This window comes from Globicephala melas, chromosome 1, assembly GCF_963455315.2.
Source record: "Globicephala melas chromosome 1, mGloMel1.2, whole genome shotgun sequence".
NCBI classification, from domain to species: Eukaryota; Metazoa; Chordata; class Mammalia; order Artiodactyla; family Delphinidae; genus Globicephala; species Globicephala melas.
In genome coordinates this window covers 178,052,040-178,068,072 of record NC_083314.1, presented here as the reverse complement: position 1 = coordinate 178,068,072, position 16,033 = coordinate 178,052,040, and the positions used below count along the sequence as shown (strand labels likewise).

General features: G+C 42.7%; 1 protein-coding gene across 1 annotated transcript; it reads left to right on the top strand.

The window, feature by feature from the left end:
* Nucleotides 1–3,911: 3,911 nt before the first annotated feature.
* LOC115867182 (PRAME family member 15-like) lies at nucleotides 3,912–6,897 on the top strand. The gene is made up of 3 exons (XM_030883250.1): nucleotides 3,912–4,198; nucleotides 4,629–5,201; nucleotides 6,324–6,897. Exons 1-3 carry the CDS (start codon nucleotides 3,912–3,914, stop codon nucleotides 6,895–6,897), a joined length of 1,434 nt encoding a protein of 477 aa, XP_030739110.1.
* Nucleotides 6,898–16,033: the final 9,136 nt, after the last annotated feature.

Sequence of the window (16,033 nt, the reverse complement as noted above, 5' to 3'; positions counted from 1 at the left end):
TCAAAGGATCCCGTCTTCATTCCAACTCCCACGTGACCTGCCTGTGCTCTCCCTGCCCAGCATCAGTGACTTTCACCTGTTCCCAAGTTGGCCGCACTTTTCACTAAATCAGCGTTTGCACAGTCTACCCAGTGCCCCAACACAATCCCCTCAACTGAAAACGTTCTTTGTTTGAGCAAAATTTATTCAGGCTCCTGATCCTCTCCTGGGATTGTCTGTGTACTTCCTTGTAAAATCTAGTTTCAATAAGAACCATAGGTCAGTCCAGCAAGAATCCCCATGCTTGATATCTGATGACCCCAAAAATCTGATCAAATTTCCTCACTGCCCACTATTGGTATCAGATCATGCTGGGCTGCCTTTAGCAAGAAATCTGTTACATTGGTTCAGCCAGAATCCCTCCCAGACTTTATTAATTTACCAGCCAGTAACCCCCCTGCTTTTTGGATGTGAATCCCTATTCCTATCTGTTGAAGTTTGAATGAAGCCAAGTCACATGCTGGGGTATCTTTCCCTCTATTGTCATAGCCCTGAATAAAATTTGCCTTCACCATGTAAACCTGTGTCTGTCTCTGATTTCCTTCTGACACGCCTCGCTCAACAGATGACTGCTCAGGCAGGAAACCTTCTGATTTTCCCACAAATGCCCACAAATCTGACAACGACCAACTTGGAGTCTAGCCACTTTTGCTATTTTCCATATCAGCCCTCGAGTTTTTTTCAGAGAATTAGTTTCAACTTCTCACTTTAAAACAATGGTCTTTTTGGACCTCATAGAAACTGCCACCCCATAGAAACATCCCCAACTTAAACTCTGCACTTTCCGCATTTCCGCTAACATCATGTGAAGGCTCTCTGTCAGTCCTTTGCAACATGTAGGTTGTCTGGCAGTTTGAGGGGTCCTTCTGATCCTGTCACCTAATTATTCACTGCACAGAAATGGGAAGATTCCTCTACCTGGAAGAAACCTTGATTCACCAGCCTAAAAATGGAGAAAATAGCAGCGATGTTTAGAATTTCTGTGAAGGTGATCTGAGGTAGTGAATAAAAAGTGTCCGCACCATTCTTACCCAGTTTTTGTTCAATAAACAGAGATGTTTATGATTATCAGTGGTACTAATCTCACTGTACTGCAGGTCTTTAATAAAAGGAATGGTTGGCCTGGGAGTTAAAATGCCTATTGAGTGGAATCCAATTTAACCCTACTTTATGCAAAGGTCATTTATACCCATGGCAGAAATGTGGTGAAAGGAATCTTCCGGAATGTGACCCAGAGGGAAAACACCCTTAAAGAATCTTTGACTTGGTGGCCAGTGCTATATAAGAATTGTTTGGGCATCAAATAAATGGGGTGGGAGAGAGGCATGGAAAATTCTTAGAGATAGAGGAAGGGTCTCCCTTTATTTGTGAACTTAAACTTCAAAAGAATCTCTGTGTGATGCAGCCTTAAATACCAAATAGAAGAGAAAAAAATTTCTCTCTTTATGAAGAGAAAAGAATTTTATTTCTGTGCCTAATGGTGTCTCCTTGTTCAGAATCTGTCTTGAACTTAGCTAAGTTTGAGAAAACAGTAATTATCTAAATACATTTGCAAAGTGGCCAATGGGATTATGGTTCGGCTTCCAATAACCAGAAAAATGTCTGGGGCTATTTGCCATCTGGAAAGTGTCTTCAGTGAGAAAAAAACTTAAAGAAAACCTCTCTTGGTAGCACCTGCCCCTGGATGACCGTGTTATTTGCTACTGACCCACAGTGCCCACCTTCAGTGGCTCTCAGTCTTGGAAATGTCTGATTCCAGGACTCACATCTCTTCCTCTTCTCACATTCTTAGATTTAGTCTTTTCATGGTGTTTGCTGTGCTGATCCCAACTTTCTAGGAGGAAACACCCTCAAAGGTGACACTGTATCCTCCGAGCCACTCTCTTTTACTTTCCAAATATCACCCAGAGAAATGTCTTTAAGTCTCCATCCTCCTTAGGAGAATAAGAACTCTTTATTTCCAATTGTTGCAGTCATTCAGTGGTCCCTTCAGGAATGCTCAGCTCTGAGAGGTGAAGCCCCCACCCTTACTTCTCACTGTGATCTTGACACGCCCACCTTCACAGAAGGCTCGGCTTAAGGCTGGAAAACCAGCCACATCCACAAAAGCTCTTCCCTTGCTCCCTGAATAGGCTCATCATCTCGTATCTTTGCTACATAACATCCAAGTGACAAGTTGATACAGAAACACGTTTATTTTGTTTACTTTGGGAACAATACCACTGTCTTAATGAAGCTGTTTTAATTCAGGGACATTTCGATAACTTTGATATGGCCGAAGATCCCCCAATAAGGATAGTTTCAAGTTATGTTTTTTTCTCGTCCGATGTCAGGAAGCAATAATCCCTTTCCTGTTTGAGCCCCCAGGAATATAACTGTCTGTATTGGTAGAATTCAGTCAATGTTTGTGGAGTGAATCCATGAATGGGTCCTTGATTCCCCCTCCATCATTCTTTCTGTTTCCTGAATGGATATCTGATTCAATCAAGTAATCTGGAGAAGAATGGAGATCCAATCAGGATCAATCCAATGGGCAGTATGGAATATAATCAAGGATCCTTTTCTGATTGAGTTAGTAGTTGGCCAGAGGGATGATGGGATTAGAAAGGTGTATAAAAGCCTCAGCCTCTGAAGAAGGAATGCAGACTCTTCTGGCTCCAGCGTCACTGGCTGGGGTCTCCACATAGTCTGAGGTCTGAGCACCCCGCCAACCCCATCACAGCAGTAAGTTACCAACCTCAGCTGAGGACACCCTCTTCTTACCCACGGTAAGCTGATCTTGAAGCTGATCTTGAAGCTGATCTTGAAGCTGATCTTGAAGGGTAGCATGGCTCTCTGGATGGCACAGAGAGTTTTTGAAAAATCATTTTTTTCAGATGAACACATTTCAGGTTTTGGTTTTGCCTCTCAGTGTGGTTTTGCCTAAATCTCAAATATTCTGATTTGTTCTTTGGCTTATCTCATTTTTAAATGTCCCCACCAAGCAGATATTATTTTTAAAAATAGTTATTTATGTATTTGGCTGAGCCAGGTCTTAGTTGCAGCACGTGGAATCTTCGTTGCGGTATGCGGGATCTTTAGTTGCAGCATGTGGGATCTAGTTCCCTGATCAGGGATTGAACCCCGGCCCCCTGCATTGGGAGTACAGAGTCTTTTTTTTTTTTTAACATCTTTATTGGGGTATAATTGCTTTACAATGGAGTGTTAGTTTCTGCTTTATAACAAAGTGAATCAGTTATACATATGGGAGTACAGAGTCTTAACCACTGGACCACCAGGGAAGTCCCTCAAGCAGATATTCTTAATAAAAAACATCTGTTTGGAATGTTATTTCTTGAAATTTAAATTTAAAATATATATTTTGTGGACAAATAGCATTCACTGTAGGAGTATCTCCTTAATCTTTACCAGCCAAGTTAACTGAGGTAACTGAGGATGTAGGCTGTGTTGGTCCACCTGACACTCCTCTTCCCATAGATTTAGGGCTCTAAGTCATGGTCTGCAAGTCTTTCCCAAATAAAGATTGGAGTCAGCTCTCACGCTCCTTGGTACCCACTTCCCAGTAGGACAGGAATGAAGCAGAGCAGTGGATGGAACTGAATGAGCTAGTGGTTGCCTTTCCTCCTCATTGGTACTTGTGAGATGCTTGTTCTGGATCCAGTAGGGAACATGTTATAGTTTTCTGCCCCCTGAGTCCACAGTGTAATATGGGCTAATTGAGGCATTTCCGCCTCTGCCAGGGCAGTGACCTTAGCCTGAGTAGGTACTTCTGAAGGTTTGGGAGACAGTCTGAGGTGTGCTCCTGCTTGGCCTGAAATCGATGCCTTGTTCCCTGGCAGTTTCCACAGGATTCCTTTTGGAGCAGAGTCAGGATGAGTGTCCAGACCCCACCCAGACTCCTGGACCTGGCGGGAACAAGCCTGCTGAGGGATGAGGCCTCAGCCATTTCTGCTGTGGAAGATCTGCCCACTGAGCTCTTCCCACCACTGTTCATGGAGGCCTTCCATGGGAGACACATCGAGACCCTGAAGGCCATGGTGCAAGCCTGGCCCTTTGTCCGCCTGCCTCTGGGCGACCTGATAGACATGCCTCATGTGGGGCCCTTACAAGCAGTGCTGGAAGCACTTGATGTCCTACTTGCCCAGAAGGTTCGCCCTAGGTGAGTCTGATTTGCATAGCCTGGTAAAATCCTGGGCTTCCTGGAAGAGACAGGTGGGATGAGGGAAAGTAGATGGACAAGGGATGGACAAGAGGGTTCTGATGATGACAGTGAGGGAGTTCCGAGGCATTGGCTCACTATGGGAAATGCCTTCCTGATATGTAAGGGTACCTAAGATGCAAGGGGGGTTGAAAGAACATGCCCCATCTCCTTCCTGTGACGCTTAACAGTACTAGAAGTGAAGAACTAGAAAGGGGGGGAAGGGAAAGGGAGATGGAGGAAAGTGAGGCAGAGAGGGAAGAGGGGGAGTCAGCAGGTGATGACAGGAATGTGAAATAAAAACACAGGTGGACAGTCTGTTGTCAATTCTGAGACAGTGGTTTTATTCTGTGTGGATTTTAATGCACCCCCACTACTCTGTTCCTCATAGGAGGTGCAAACTGCAAGTGCTGGATTTACGGGATACTGGCCAGACCTTCTGGAGCATGTGGTCTGGAGCCAGCACTCATGGGTGCTCAAGCTCAGGAATGGTACCAGTGGCTGAGCACAGGTCAATGACACAGCAGCCCTTGGCTCCCTTGGAGGTGTTCATAGAACTTTGTCTGAAGAAAAGGACCCTGGATAATTTCCTCACCTACCTCATCAGGTGGGTGGAGCAGAGAAAAGTTTCCATACACCTGTGCTGTAAGAAGCTGAAGATTGTTTCAATGCCCATGGAAAATATTATGACGGTCCTAAGTAGGGTGCAACTGGACTGTATCCAGGAGGTGCAAGTGAATTGCACCTGGCATCTGTCCACCCTGGCCGCGTTTGCTCCTCTCCTGGGCCAGATGGGTAATGTGCAGAGACTCTTTCTCTCCCCCATTCTTGTGTCTGCCTTTGAGGAGCTGGAACAGCAGCACGTTGTCCAAATTACCTCTCAGTTCCTCAGCCTGCACCACCTCCAGGATCTCCGTATGGAATCTCCCTCCTTCCTTGAAGGCTGCCTGGACCAGATGCTTAGGTGAGAGTGGGCCACTGACCAGGTAACAGTGAACACAACACTAGAATGTCACGTGAACTGTGTCATTTGCTGCTCTATCTTGTAGTGTGGTATCCCATAACCACACAAATCAAGGTAGAGGAACAAACTGCTATAGAGGTTCTGTAATGGGACACCATAGTAGAAAGCTATAGATTATAGGGTTAGGATCAAGTGAGGGTGGACATAGGTTCTTCCTTAGAAAGAGATATCTATGTCAGATGACTTAGGAAATTAGGTAAGTGCAGAGGTAAGAAACTACCTCAGATCCGAGCAATTCTAAAGAGAAGCTCTGGGGAATTCCCTGGATGTCCAGTGGTTAGAACTCTGCACTTTCATGGGTGAGGGCTTGGGAAACTACCATCCCACAAGCTGCGTGGCAGAAAGAGAGAGAAAGAGAGAGAGAATCTCTGTGCTTACCAGGTTTGTGAACACAGTGAGCTTGTCTGAAATTCCCAGTCTCTAAAAGGCTGTCTTCTGCTCCAGAAAATTAATATTTAAGAAATGCATGACTCTGAGAGGATGGCAGTGGAGCAGCAGCCACGGATAATAGAAAGTGGAAGGTGGTTTGCAGATGATGCAGGGGTGTAAGTGAGCCCCTGCAGACTGGCAAACCCTGTTGATGATGTGGGATCTTGTCCAGTTTGATTCTCTATACATGTCTCCCACCAGCCTCAACTGGCCCAGAGATACAGGTGCCTAGGGCTTAAGCATGGTCTGAAAGAAGCCTGAGTTGAAAGCATTTTATATTTTCTCTTCCAATATTCAAATTCAGTGATGCCCACACTTGACTGAGACTCAGTGTTAGGCTGTCTGCTGAGTAGGTTCTAGTGCATTTCATCATCTTCATTCATCATTTAAAAGAGGCGAAGTAAGTTTCACCCTGCTTGACCCATAATGAAAGAGAGCTTTCAAGGTACTGTAAAGTTGACCCACTCACACAAAGAAGATGACAGGAGTCAGTCTAAAATGAGACTGGTCATTCTAGGTATTGACCTTCTTAAGGCAGTTAGTAGGACCTTGGCTTTGGGCAAATCAACTATCTGCCAACTTTAGCTCATGCCAGCCTGGATTCTCAGACCTAATTGCTTGTTTTTCCCCCAGATGCCTGAACACCCCCTTGGACAACCTCTCAATAACCAACTGCCGGCTTACAGATTCAGACTTGCTCCATCTGTCTCAGTGCCCAAACATCTGTCAGCTAAAAGGCCTGGATCTGAGTGGTGTCACGCTGACCAACTTTAGTCCTGAGCTCCTCCAAGTTCTCCTGGAGCAAGTTGCAGCCTCCCTCCAGGAACTGAACTTAGAGCAGTGTGGGATCAGTGACTTTCAACTTGAGTCTATCCTGCCTGTCCTGAGCCACTGTTCCCAGCTCAGGACCCTTAGTCTGTGTGGGAACCTCCTCTCTATGACCATCATGGAGAAGCTGCTGTGTCACACCACTGGTATGCCCCATTTAAGTGATGAGTTTTATCCCGCCCCTCAGGAAAGTTACAGCCCTCATGGAGCTCTCCACCTGGGCAGACTTGCCCAGCTTCGGGATGAGCTAATTGAGATTATGAGGAATTTAGGATGTCCCAGGACCATCTGGCTTAGCTCCAGCCCATGTCCTCGCTGGGGCAATAAGACATTCTATCAAGAGGAGCCCTTTCTATACCACTGCTATATCTCTGCCTAGTTGGGTGCATTTATCAAAAGCTTTCTTCTGGGCATTTGGAAACAAAAATCTAGACAATAGATGCATCATGAAAGGAAAACAGACCTGTCATTTCAGATATCAGCTCAATGTGAATGGGAAAAGGAAAGGTGATCCAGCACAGATATAGGATTGCACTGGAAATGTAGATGCTGGGAGGTGAGGGGACTTTCAGGGACATGTGCTTATAGCCATCAGAAATATGAATCTAAATTTCTGGATGGCAATTTGGGCTGGAGACACACATGTTGGCATTATCCCTGAGGGGGGGTGATTGTAAAGAAATGGTCAGAAATAAAGAGACCTTCAGTGTAAATGGGCTAATGTCCTCCATGGTATATTATCCTGTTTTCACCTCAGTAATCTCCAGTTACTGATGAAAGTAAATGCACCAGATTGTCTATGATTGGGAACCCTACTATTCCCATCAGTTCTCTATTCTGTCTTGGACATCTTTGACCTCCTTACACACTTCTGTGGCTGTTCAGTGGGTTAATACACACAACAAGGGAAAAATACTCAGTGGTCAATGACAAGCTCTTGACAGGGCCCTCACCTCACTGCTGACTCAGGCCATGACCCTGGACATGAGCAGTCCCCATAGTTCTTTAAGTGGGTCCATTAGTCCCAGTTCCTGGCCTTTGTGTGTGCTGGGAAAGGGCTTCACTACACAAGTCAAGACCTCCAGTTCTGGAAGGGGTCGTCCACACTGCAGATGAACCAAAGTCTCTTGTCCTTGTCAACCCATGCTTGTCATGAGGGGGTAGTGGTCTTCATTGAATTAAACTAGTTGTGACCAGTAAAGACATACAATTTCCTTTTAGCATAATACTAAAATCATACGGGCATATAACAGGGTTTTAGTATTTCCAAACCACATTAAGAAATTATATCCTTTTGTAGGGTTACGTCATGTCATTGAAAGACTGACAGTAATCCTATCACACCTACTATCTCTCCCTATCAGGGAAGACTAGTATAGCATGCTTTATTATCAACATATCAGCATGTGTAAAAAAACACCTCCTATATACATCTTATAACCCATAGTCAACCTTCCCTACCCTCAGTTCCACAGCCTCAGATTCAACCAGCTGCAGATGGTGTAGGGCTACATTTACTATAGAAAACTATTCGCGGGTAAGTGGATCTGAGCAGTTCAAAGGTATGTTGTTCGAGAGTCATCTGTATATACAGATATATGTTAGGTGGGATTTATTATGGGAATGGATTTGCATGGTTACAGAGACAGAGGTCTCACAGTCTGAAAGCTAGAGTACAAGCGAAGCCAGTTTTATAACTCAGGCCAAATCTTAGGGCTGAAAACTGGGGGAGCTGATGATGTAACTCCAAGTGTGAGGCTAAAGATTGAGAACCAGGGGGCCACTCATGTAAGTCCTGGAGTCTCAAGTCTCAAGAGCCCAAAGCTGCTATGTTCATGGTCAAGAAGGGAAAGAGGGAGAGAAGAGTGTCTTGTTCACTCAGGCCCCCAAGATATTGGATGATGCCCACCCACATTGGTGAGGACAGCTCCCAGCCCCGCCCGCCCCGGCGGGTGAGCAGACAAGCCTCTCTGGCTGGTAAGTGCCTGTCGGCACCGATCCTCTGTGCTGGAATCTCTCCGCTTTGCCCTCCGCACCCCTGTTGCTGTGCTCTCCTCCGCGGCTCCGAAGCTTCCCCCTCGCCACCCGCAGTCTCCGCCCGCGAAGGGGCTTCCTAGTGTGTGGAAACGTTTCCTCCTTCACGGCTCCCTCCCACTGGTGCAGGTCCCGTCCCTATCCTTTTGTCTCTGTTTATTCTTTTTTTCTTTTGCCCTACCCAGGTACGTGGGGACTTTCTTGCCTTTTGGGAGGTCTGAGGTCTTCTGCCAGCGTTCAGTAGGTGTTCTGTAGGAGTTGTTCCATGTGTAGATGTATTTCTGGTGTGTCTGTTGGGAGGAAGGTGATCTCCGCGTCTTACTCTTCCGCCATCTTGAAGCTCCCTCCAGTAGTATTGATATTTTAATAGCAATTTAAAGAAATAAGATGCAAGAGTAGTCCCCACAAGACAATGCAAAGGATTTAGGCTTCACAAGGTCTAGAACGTTTACTCCTAAAAATAGTCTAAGAAAGTAAAAAGTCTTTGTTGTATAGGTGGAGGCAACAAAGGTTAAGATGACAAAGACCTCTGAAAGTTGGCACAGCCAAAACTGCTGCTCAGAACCCCACTCTATCTGACTGGTTGTCATATGGACACAATATGTGTACTTTTTGAATGGCAGAGACCAAGCTCTCAAAACCCAGAAGAAAAAACAAACAGCTAAGAAGATCAGATAGAACATTTACCTCTCAAAGAAATGGGGAGATAAATGCACCTTACTCCTAGAAGGGCTTTTGTTTCTGTAAGTTTAGGATTCTGAAAAGATATTTTATCAAGCTGGCTTTTCCTGACTGTGTGTGCAAAACTATCAAATTTGGAATGTCAAAAGAACCCCATTTGGTCATTTAAAATTGAGATCTCGGGCTTGCCTGGTGGCGCAGTGGTTGAGGGTCCGCCTGCCGATGTGGGGGATGCGGGTTCGTGCCCCGGTCCGGGAAGATCCCACGTGCCGCGGAGCGACTTAGGCCCGTGAGCCATGGCCACTGAGCCGGCGCGTCCGGAACCTGTGCTCTGCAATGGGAGAGGCCACAACAGTGAGAGGCCCGTGTACCACAAATAATAATAATAATAATAATAAAATAAAGAAATAAAATTGAGATCTCCCTTAATATAATTTTCCCAAGTAAGTAGTTTCTTGCAAGTGTAAGCTCCATGTATATTGTAAGTGAATCAGGCTCGGGTGTTAGTCGGAAGTCGGCTTTCTAACACCCCTCATTTCTCTATTTGAGAGACTTTGTTTCCCATTTTAAAGTTGAATTTGTTGGGAATAAAATTTACTAAAGAGATTGTGTGGTGAGCCAATGTGCCGCTTGTGAGCTTACCTCCTGTGGGTGTCACTGTAGAGTGATTTCAACTGTCTTTTGCGTCTTTGTTTCTCCCTCTGGCCATCTAAAACCACTGTGGGAGCTCAGATCACTGAATAGTCAATTCATATACATGATCTGAGGATGAGCAAGTCTTTTAATTAATGAATGGTTGTCCCTATGGGACCACTGCACAGTATGAGGACTCTGCCTCCACCACTCCCTCAAATTTTTCAGTTTCCAGAGAAAGCTGTGACTGAGTGGGAGGAATCTAGTCCCTCTTCTTCAGAGCAAGTCTCTCATGTCATATTTTCACTTTTATCCCTACAAATTCTGTTAATACCAGGGAAATATGGAAATTAAATCATTATCTCAAAAAGATTTCTGGAACCTCATATACAATGCTGCATTATTTACAATAACCAAGATTTGGAAACAACCTAAGTGCCCACCAATGGATGCTGGAGAAAATGTGATATATTAATATAGAGGAATATTACTCAGCTATAAAAAAGTAAGAAATCCTGCCATTTGCATCAACATGGATGGACCTTGAGGGCTTTATGCTAAGGGAAATAAGTCAGAGAAAGACAAAAACTGTAAGATCTCACTTATATGTAAAATCTAAGAAAAATAGAATCATAGAGACAGAGAACAGATTGGTGGTTGCCAGAGGCAGGATGGGAGGATGTAGGAAATAAATGAAGGTGGTCAAAAGATACCAACTTCCAGTTATTAAAAACATAAGTCATGGGCAAAGCGAGAGAGAGGCATGGACATCTATACACTACCAAACATAAGGTAGATAGCTGCTGGGAAGCAGCCGCATAGCACAGGGAGATCAGCTCGGTGCTTTGTGACTGCCTGGAGGGGTGGGATAGGGAGTGTGGGAGGGAGGGAGACGCAAGAGGGAAGAGATATGGGAACATATGTATATATATAACTGATTCATTTTGTTTTAAAGCAGAAACTAATACACCATTGTAAAGCAATTATACTCCAAGAAAGATGTTAAAAAAAATCTAAAAAAAAAAAAGTCATGGGGATGTACTGTATATAGTACTCTATAGTGTGTTTGACAGTTCCTAAGAGAGTAGATCTTAAAAGTTCTCATCAGGAGAAAGAAAAGTTTTTGTAACTGGATGAGGTTATGGATGTTAAGCAAATTAATGGTGGTAATCATTTTGCAATATATACATATATCAAATCATTATGTTGTAACCTGAAGAAGAAAAAAATCATGTTTTTTTCTACTCCACCTTTGAGAACAATGGTTCCTTTCTTCAGATGCCAGCATTTCAATTTTAAGATTAAGTTTTTTCACTCATAAAGCAGGTCACATTGATCAAAGGCTTTCTCTGTACATGCATGACTGACCAAAAAAAATCTTTGAAGAACGTTATGTACAATAATAACATGTCAATATGACACACAAATTCTTTGTCACAAAAATGTATAAAATTGCATCTTACCTCCTGAGCAATGGAAGAGTTCTCAGAGGTTCTGAGAATCTGTTTCCTGGTTATAATCCTCAGTTTGGCTGAAATAAAAATCTCTTTTCTTTCTTCTTAGTTGGTTTGTTATTTGACTTATTGTCAACGTCTTCTTAGCACAGTTGGCAGGATATCAGAGACACCCACCAGAGGATACCTGGAGTCTATCCCAAATCGGCACTTGGTGTCAGCATGGGACCTTTGGGCTCCAGTGGCTTCTTCATACTCCTCAGGTGCTTTGGTGAGTTCTCCTGATACCTGTTTTAAATGACATCCTGAATTTCATTTGAAATGTTTTTGCTTTAACTTGGAATCTTAAGGGTCACCAGTGAATTTCCCAAAATGGGGACCTAGGAGGAGCTGGGCAGGAAGCCTAGAGAAACATAAAATCTTTGTTAATTTTGGCTTAAATTGAGAACAAATTATCATACGGTCAGAATAAACTATTTGCTATTGAAATAAGAGACTGTACCTGCTCAGCTCCAAAGAAAATGTGACATCTGCCCCTTCTGGCCACAAGGCATTCTCAGGCAATTGAGAACCTAGCTCTGAAGTGTCTGTGGGTCAATTCTCATGATATTTAACAGTCCCACAGAGGATCCCGCTACAATCATTAAGTAAATTCTGCTTGCCACGTGACATAAAAATGCTGATCACCTTGTATCCCAGGCACCCATGGCAGTTTTACATTGTCAGAGGGAGAAACGAAGACATTTAGGACAGTTGAACTGACCCAAAGGTAACTCATTGTGAGCTAGATTCAGAAGCAGCACATATCCAATCCATCACATTGTCCTAGAAATTTGTTCAGATCATATTTCATATCTGAATTAGACTACCAAATGAATAACGGGAAACTGTGCCTTGAAAGCCAAACAGCTCCCAGAGGGATAGCCACCTATGGAAACACCAGCTAATTTTAGATATAATACTTATGGAACAGACACTTGCAAGTATTTAACCAAATGGGAAAATCTGACCAAAGATAACTTTTCCCTGAGATGGCCAAAACTGGACATTTCTTATTTATCTGAATTGATTTATTTGTATGATAAATTAAAAAGAGCCAGCGATAAAATCAAACAACCAGAATGGGAGGTATATTTTAATTGTTACCTGGAAACCTCAGTGAGGGAATAATAAAATGGCTTCATTGCAAGAAACAAACTGAAAATTTTTAGAAATGGTGGCTAAATTGGAAAAAGCCTCAGAACCAGTGTTTCTTTTCTACAACTTTATCCTCAACCTCCTTCTCAGGCTTCTTTATATCCTCTCCTCTATGAGTTCCCCAGCCCTGACCTTCCTGCCCTCCCTCCCACCAAGAGAAAAAAAAAATTATTGAGTCCACTGTAGAAAATGAAAGGAATTCCAAGGTAATGGCAGCTCCCTTAAAGGGCACAAGCAGAGGGGAGAACTGCCATTACCTACACCCTGTGGACAAGGACAGGACTTAGGAATTTAACTAAGGATTTTCCAAATCCTTTACGTGATCCTTTAGATTTTGCTAAGGAATTTGATCTTACATTAAGAACTCTGGAGCCTGGATATTCAGACTGGTACCAGCTCATTGAGCAAAAGAATGGCTCCAAGACATAAACTGAAAGACACCTAAGAAGGATTTTTATAAACATGAGGCTACAGATCACCAGAAATTTAAATAAAGCCCAAAACTTGTATCAGCCTATCCCCCAAATTTTCCCTCAGAAAATAGATTGGGCCAAGGTCGATCAACACAATCAGAGGCCAGGAGAAACTATTTGATTATTTTAAAAGGTTTGAAAAGACATACAAACAGCACTCTGGCGTTGATCCAGAGAATTCCTTGAACCATCAGAATGATCCAATATTAAATTCCATTGTTCTAGAAGGATTAGATGAATAATTGTCCAGACTAGTGAAAAGACATGAACTTTATGGGACTTCCCACTGGTGGTCCAGTGGTAAAGAATCCACCTTCCAATGCAGGGGACGTGGGTTCGATCTCTGGTTGGGGAACTAAGATCCCACATGCTGCAGGGCAACTAAACCCACACGCCGCAACTATTCAGCCTGTGCGCTACAACTAGAGAGAGAAAACCTCACGCCATGACTAGAGAGAAAGCTGAGCACCCCAACGAAGAGACCACGCACCCTAAGGAAAGATCCCACATGCCTCAACAAATATCCCGTGTGCTGCAACTATGACCTGATGCAGCCAAAAAAAAAAAAAAGAAAAGAAAAGAAACAAAAAAATAAAAGGCATGAACTTTATTGTACTACCGTGCGTACTAATGCCCTTATAACAATTGCTGGTAAATTTCTAAAACCTTACAGAAATGAGAAAATGAAAGAACTGCCAAAATTATGAATGTACAGATACAGCAGTTTGGGGGCCTTCCAAAACTAACCTGCCCAAGTTCCAGCCAGGCTGGACATGAGTGCACCTGTTTTATTGCAAGAGACCTGGACATTTAAAAAGAGTTTGCCACAAATTCAAGGGAGACTTTAAACAGGCAAAATTAAAAAGGAATCCGAACCCTTTGAGGATTGTGAGAGGGCATTCCCCTGTTCCTCTTCATGAATACCTTAGGGGAAATTGAAATAACAATTAGAGGAGAAACTTTTAAAACTCTTGTAGACACGGAGGATACATTATCTGTTTTTAACCCTTCCCTTATTCATTGCCCTCTCCCTCAGAATAATCAATCTATTCAAATTATAGGGGTTTAAAAATTTTCTATGCAGGTTTTAAAATCAGAGTTAATAACGTTTCAGCTAGGAACTGTCACAGAAAGACACGTGTTCCTTTTGGTGAAGTGTGTTCCAATTCATTTCTTAGGAAGAGAATTTTTAGAGGCATATAATAAGGTGAAATGATTTTAGATTTAGAAGATGTAGGTGCAGATCAGAAGAGAATTACTGATAAATCGATGGTTATGAAAATGAAAATTCAGACAAATCAAGAGGAAGTTAATGATTTGCTGTTACAAATGCCTGAGGAATTATGGTCACCTTCTTTCATCAGGTACTGGGAAAATTAAAATAGCTATTTTTATTAAAGTAACTATTGATAATTCCAAGCCTCTACCCAACATCTGACAATAGCCACTCAGACCAGAGGCATTAAGTGAAATAAGACCCATTATTCAGAAATTCCTTAAGAAAGACTTATAATTCGTTACACCAGTCCTTGCGATACTCCCATTTTACCAGTAAGAAAGCCAAATGGAAAAGGCTGGAGATTGTTCAGAACCCGAGAGCTATAAATAACATTGCGATCCCTCGCCACTCTGAGATGACTAATCCTCACTCTCTGCTCTCAGCCGTTCCAGCAGACACTTGTTATTTTTCAGTAACAGACCTATGTAGTGCATCCTTTAGTACTCCAGGAGAACAAGAAAACAATACATGCAAAGCTTGTCAGTGTACCTGTACGGTTATGCCACAAGGCTATACTGAGAGCCCTCTTTATTTTTCTCAAACACTTAAAGCTGATTTAGCTGATGTACACTTTCTTAATGTCTCTGCTTTAATTGAATAGGCAGGTGATTTGTTTTTGTGTTCTAGAACTGAACGGGACTCTCAAAGAGACACTATTCACCTACTTCAACAATTAGCTTCTATGCGGTATAAGGTGTCCAAAGACAAATTACATTTCTACTTATCAATTGTGAAATATTTGGGTCATTTAATCTCTAAAGAAGGATTATTGATTCATTCTGAAAGAATTAAGGGAATCCTAGCTTTCTCATTTCCCAAAAGAAACAACAAAGAGGATTTCTAGGTCTAACCAAGTATTGACATAATTGGGTACCAATTTATTCCCTCATTGCCCAAACTCTCTATGCATTACTTAGGTCTGACCAACTAGACCCAATTGAAAGGACAATGGAAAAAGAAAAGGTTATAAATGCTTTAAAATCTGCATTAGCCCAGGCTTCAGCATTAGGCCATCCTAATGATAAATTTTTCCATTTTTCCTCTTTGTGCATGAAGATAGAGGAAATGCCCTGGGTGTATTAACTCAGTGGTATTGCGACAAGCTCCAACCCATAGGATGTTATAGTCCATATGTTTAATTGCTGTATGAGGGGTATATCAATGACATATCTCTTATGCAAAGCTACTGCAGAACTCATAATAGAGTTTATGTTTCTCACTCAGTTGAATCTCTTTTCAATTCTCATGATACTCAAAAATATTCTGTGACTTGATTGGCCCCTTATGAAGTATTGTTACTCTCTTCACTCAATGGTACTTTGGTTTGATTTCATAGACTTAACCCCGAAACTTTACTTCCAACAACTCAAGATGACAATAACCATGACTGCATTGTGCTAACTATCTTCTTACTCCTAGGACTGACTTACAGGAATTTCCATTGCTAATGCTGATTTAAGTCGGTTTACAGACGGATCCTATTTAAAGGATGAGCAGGGACCTTATCAAGCTGGGTATGCAATAACTTCCACAGTAGAAATAATCAGAAGTTCTTATTTACTGGACACCAAATTGACCCAAAAAGCTTAATCGATTTCATTAATTAGGGTTTGTCAATTAGTCAAGCATCAACGTGCAAATATTTATACTGACAGCTGCTATGCCTACGGAGTAGCTCAGAATTTGGGAATGCTATGGAAACAGAGAGGATTTCTCACCTTTTCTGGCCAGCCCATAAAGAATGGACAGCTAGTCTCAAAACTA

Coding starts and splice junctions, on each gene's coding strand:
- LOC115867182 (XM_030883250.1), top strand. CDS start 3,912: ATGAGTGTCCAGACCCCACCCAGACTCCTGGACCTGGCGGGAACAAGC. Junction 4,199..4,628: donor GCCCAGAAGGTTCGCCCTAG/GTGAGTCTGATT, acceptor TGTTCCTCATAG/GAGGTGCAAACTGCAAGTGC. Junction 5,202..6,323: donor TGCCTGGACCAGATGCTTAG/GTGAGAGTGGGC, acceptor TTTTTCCCCCAG/ATGCCTGAACACCCCCTTGG.